The 3,480-nt window shown below is 41.5% G+C and overlaps 1 protein-coding gene across 1 annotated transcript; it reads left to right on the top strand.

Annotated features, from left to right (window-relative positions):
• Nucleotides 1–427: 427 nt before the first annotated feature.
• On the top strand, nucleotides 428–3,160 carry LOC107683332 (interactor protein for cytohesin exchange factors 1-like; the record flags this gene model as incomplete). Its single annotated transcript, XM_016479387.1, has 5 exons — nucleotides 428–535; nucleotides 1,492–1,553; nucleotides 1,652–1,770; nucleotides 2,411–2,762; nucleotides 2,964–3,160. Coding segments are annotated over 5 exons (838 nt in total), but the record flags the coding sequence as incomplete, so codon positions are not given.
• Nucleotides 3,161–3,480: the final 320 nt, after the last annotated feature.

The following is a 3,480-nucleotide window of genomic DNA, read 5'->3' as shown; positions in this document are numbered from 1 at the left end:
CGATGACAGAGCTTTTCACTCTCTCTCAAGGTTCGCCCAGATGCCCTGCGGAGAAAACTAATTTCAGTCGCTTATACACAAGTCTTGTTCTATAGGTCATTATAGTGAGGGTCGGAACATAAATAACCTGGTAAATTGAGAGTTTTTCATTTGGGCTCAGCTCCTGTTTCCCCTTGGTGGTTCGGTCCTCAGATTTGGAGGTCCTGAGCCTCGTCCCCACTGCTTCACACTAGTTTTCAAACCATTTCAGTAAGTCTTGATTGTCCACATCGTTCCAACTGGATGGATTCTCCTTTCCAGAACTCTGGCATAGGCTTTTGCAGGTAGGGTAGGCTGAGAAGTGTGATCCCTTGATAATTAGAACACACCCTTCAGTCCCATTTTTTTTATATTTTGGACAGGTCCCACTCTAATTATATGTCTCCAGCCTCCCTCAGGATGAAGGAATAGCTCCTCCAGAGGTGGGAGTTAACTATTTACCGGACAGGGTCCTCTGCCAAATGTTCCCTGTTCACTCGAAAAAGGTGTTTCCCAGGTCAGTCAGTCATCTTATCTAACTCACCACCAGGTGGTGATCAGTTGACAACACTTTCCAGAGAGCCATCCAGGGTCTCTAAGAAGGCCAGATACTCTGAAATGTGCATAAGCACAGAACACATTGAGAGTCAGAGTCTTGTCTCTGTGACACAAAGTCACACTGAGCCGACCCTCTCGGGCTAAACTAGGCTAAACTCCAAAAATGTTGCACCAAGTCGGGACTTGTTTCTAAACCTGGATGACTCCAGAGAAGGACAGAGTCCAATCACAGTACCAAAAGGTATCGCAGTATCCTGTGTGTGTGGGATTCCCCTTGAAGATGGCCCTACAAGGTCCCACACTATTCTTTCGAGCCCAACTGGGCCCCATTCACATAGGGCCCCCTTATCCCTCTCTCTTCCTTTGTCTGGCCTTTTACCTGGGACCAATTTTGGTCAATTGCAGAGGGAGACTCTACCAGGAGCTGGTAGCTATGGACAACACAACTCCCAGGGAGTTCTTGTTTGTACAAATGACAAACATGAACTTTCTTGTGAGTGTGTGTTTCTTTGGTTGATATTTAATACTTTGATTTTTGATTATAATGAAAGGTGATGTAAGCGGTTACTATGTCATTGCTACAAAAGCTATGATAAATATCAATGAAATATGTGTCATGAGAAATCACATTGGTTTCTGACAGTTCAAGACTCAAAACTGCAAAGAGCAGCTTGTATGATTGTTTCTGACATTTTGCACGTCTGGATTTACTGACATTGAGTTGACTGACATATCTTTGGGGTTTCTTTAGAGAAGGCATGTGATTGAATATAGCAGATGGAAACTTAAAATTAAATAAATACATTTAATCAATAAAGAATGGTGCTCGACAGTAACCAAGTGTATAAAAGCATTCATTTTGACAGTCATTATGTTTAATTGTTGGTAACGTGTTCTAATGTTTTGTGATTTCAGATGGCTGAATAAACTTGGTCTGGCATCTATTCAGTATGAACCCACAGAGGCTCATACAGCTGGTAAGTTGTGTGAGTTAGTGTACTAGTGTTACAAGTATTCTTTACGATATTCATCTATTTACATTTATTTATTGCATCTTTGTTTTTCTAATGCACAGAATGCTACAGTGAGGCCAGTGATCACGAGGAGTCCACTGACACGCCTCCACCGCCATACTCTGAGCACCACACCCAAGCTGTAGCAAATGCCAGTGGTCCATCGGCCACTGTGCACCAGGCAAGTTCACAGATGCATAGTGTATGTGGCCTTGTCCTCATGCCAAAGGCCTGTCCATATATTATTTGGAAACCTCAAGTTTCGGACTGTTTTTACATTGGTTGCATTCACACAGCAGCAGAATATGATTGTCAGTTGTGTTTAAAGTGGTAAATATGACTGTTTACACACAGCTTGGTTGTAAAAGAGAGTGACAACTGTGTTCTATCACTAAACTGACTCCTTTAAATTTTCAGGACGCACAACATGATTTTGAGAACATGTTTAGTAAACTGTAATCTGTTTTTTTGTACTAGTGGTCTGTCATTTCATAGAGCATGGCAGCTGTCAATGAGGTTAATGGTGTAATTTATACCAATTTTGAGAATAAAAAGGGGGCTTTATAAAACAAAGCCATGATCTAGAACAGGGGTTCTCAACTCTGGCCCTCAAGATCCGCTTTCCTACAGAGTCTAGCTCCAACCTTGATCAAACTCACCTGCCTGTAAATTTCTAGTTATCTTAAATACCTTGGTTAACTTGTTCAGGTGTTTTTGATTAGGGAACTATGTTGGAAATTTTGTAGACATTTGCCACCAGACATATTATAACAGAGTATGCCATTATCCCTCCCTCACTCTGTGGTATCTTCTCCATTTAGGGAAGCCTTCCTTCTCCATATTCCTCCCCTGTTCCTAGTGAAGCCACTGGAACCCTCTCCTCCCCCGTCAGTACAATGACCTCCCACAGCTCTGTCTCATCTCTGGCCAAGCATAGACGGTCTTGGCTAGACCTTGTCTCCCAGGCAACCCCTACTGCTGGTGAAACTGTGGTCTGCTCTGCTGTGGTCCATACAATGAGCACCTCAATAAAGGAAACCTCACAACATCGTGAAGCCACAGCTCCATCTCAAGACCCCCTTGGATGCTCATCTAGCACATCACCTATGGCAATATCCACAGAGCCAGAGGAACCAGAAACACAGCTGATCTCAACTGACACCAGACAAGAAAGTAAGCAAGTTGGGGGGCCATTTTAACATCAGATTTATGCTAGGGAATTACATTGTTCAGCCAGTGACATGACTGCTGATCAATTTGGAGCATATTAGAAGTGTATGTTATAGGTCTATCAATCTATCAAAACTTTTGTAAAAGGTTTGATTGCTTAGGTTAAACATCAGTCTTGCTATAAAATTTATAATTTTCTAATAGTTCTAGATGGACAGGAAGGAACTGATGATGAGATGGAAAGATTGTACTTACATTTGAAAAGAGCGAGTTTGTCTCCAACGGGTGAGCGGAAGCCATCATCAAAATGGGAATTACGAGCCTCATTTATAAAGCGTTCCAAAAACCAGACACTCAATGAGAAGATACATCTCATCAGAACCCTCAACAGCACTCTAAAGGTTAGACGTTCAGATTAACCTTTTCTAACATATGAAAAAAATAATTGTCTTACAATTTTTTCTCAGTATTTATTTATCATATCATGAAAACCAAATGCACTCACAAATACTGCTGATTAAAAATATACCCACTAGTGTTGTCACAAATTTGTAGCCAATATCTACCAGCTAAATTATGACAATACCACTCAAGTTATTTGGATGTCTTGTTTCTTACACAAGAGGCTGAATGTCATGACTATTCTGTTGTCTATTCTGTTGACTATTCTGTTGACTATTCTGGGGAAGTCGTGGCCTAATGGTTAGAGAGTCGGACTCGT

Source organism: Sinocyclocheilus anshuiensis, unplaced genomic scaffold, assembly GCF_001515605.1.
Source record: "Sinocyclocheilus anshuiensis isolate Anshui unplaced genomic scaffold, SAMN03320099.WGS_v1.1 C33186481, whole genome shotgun sequence".
NCBI classification, from domain to species: domain Eukaryota; kingdom Metazoa; phylum Chordata; class Actinopteri; order Cypriniformes; family Cyprinidae; genus Sinocyclocheilus; species Sinocyclocheilus anshuiensis.
This window is presented reverse-complemented; position numbering and strand designations above follow the sequence as displayed.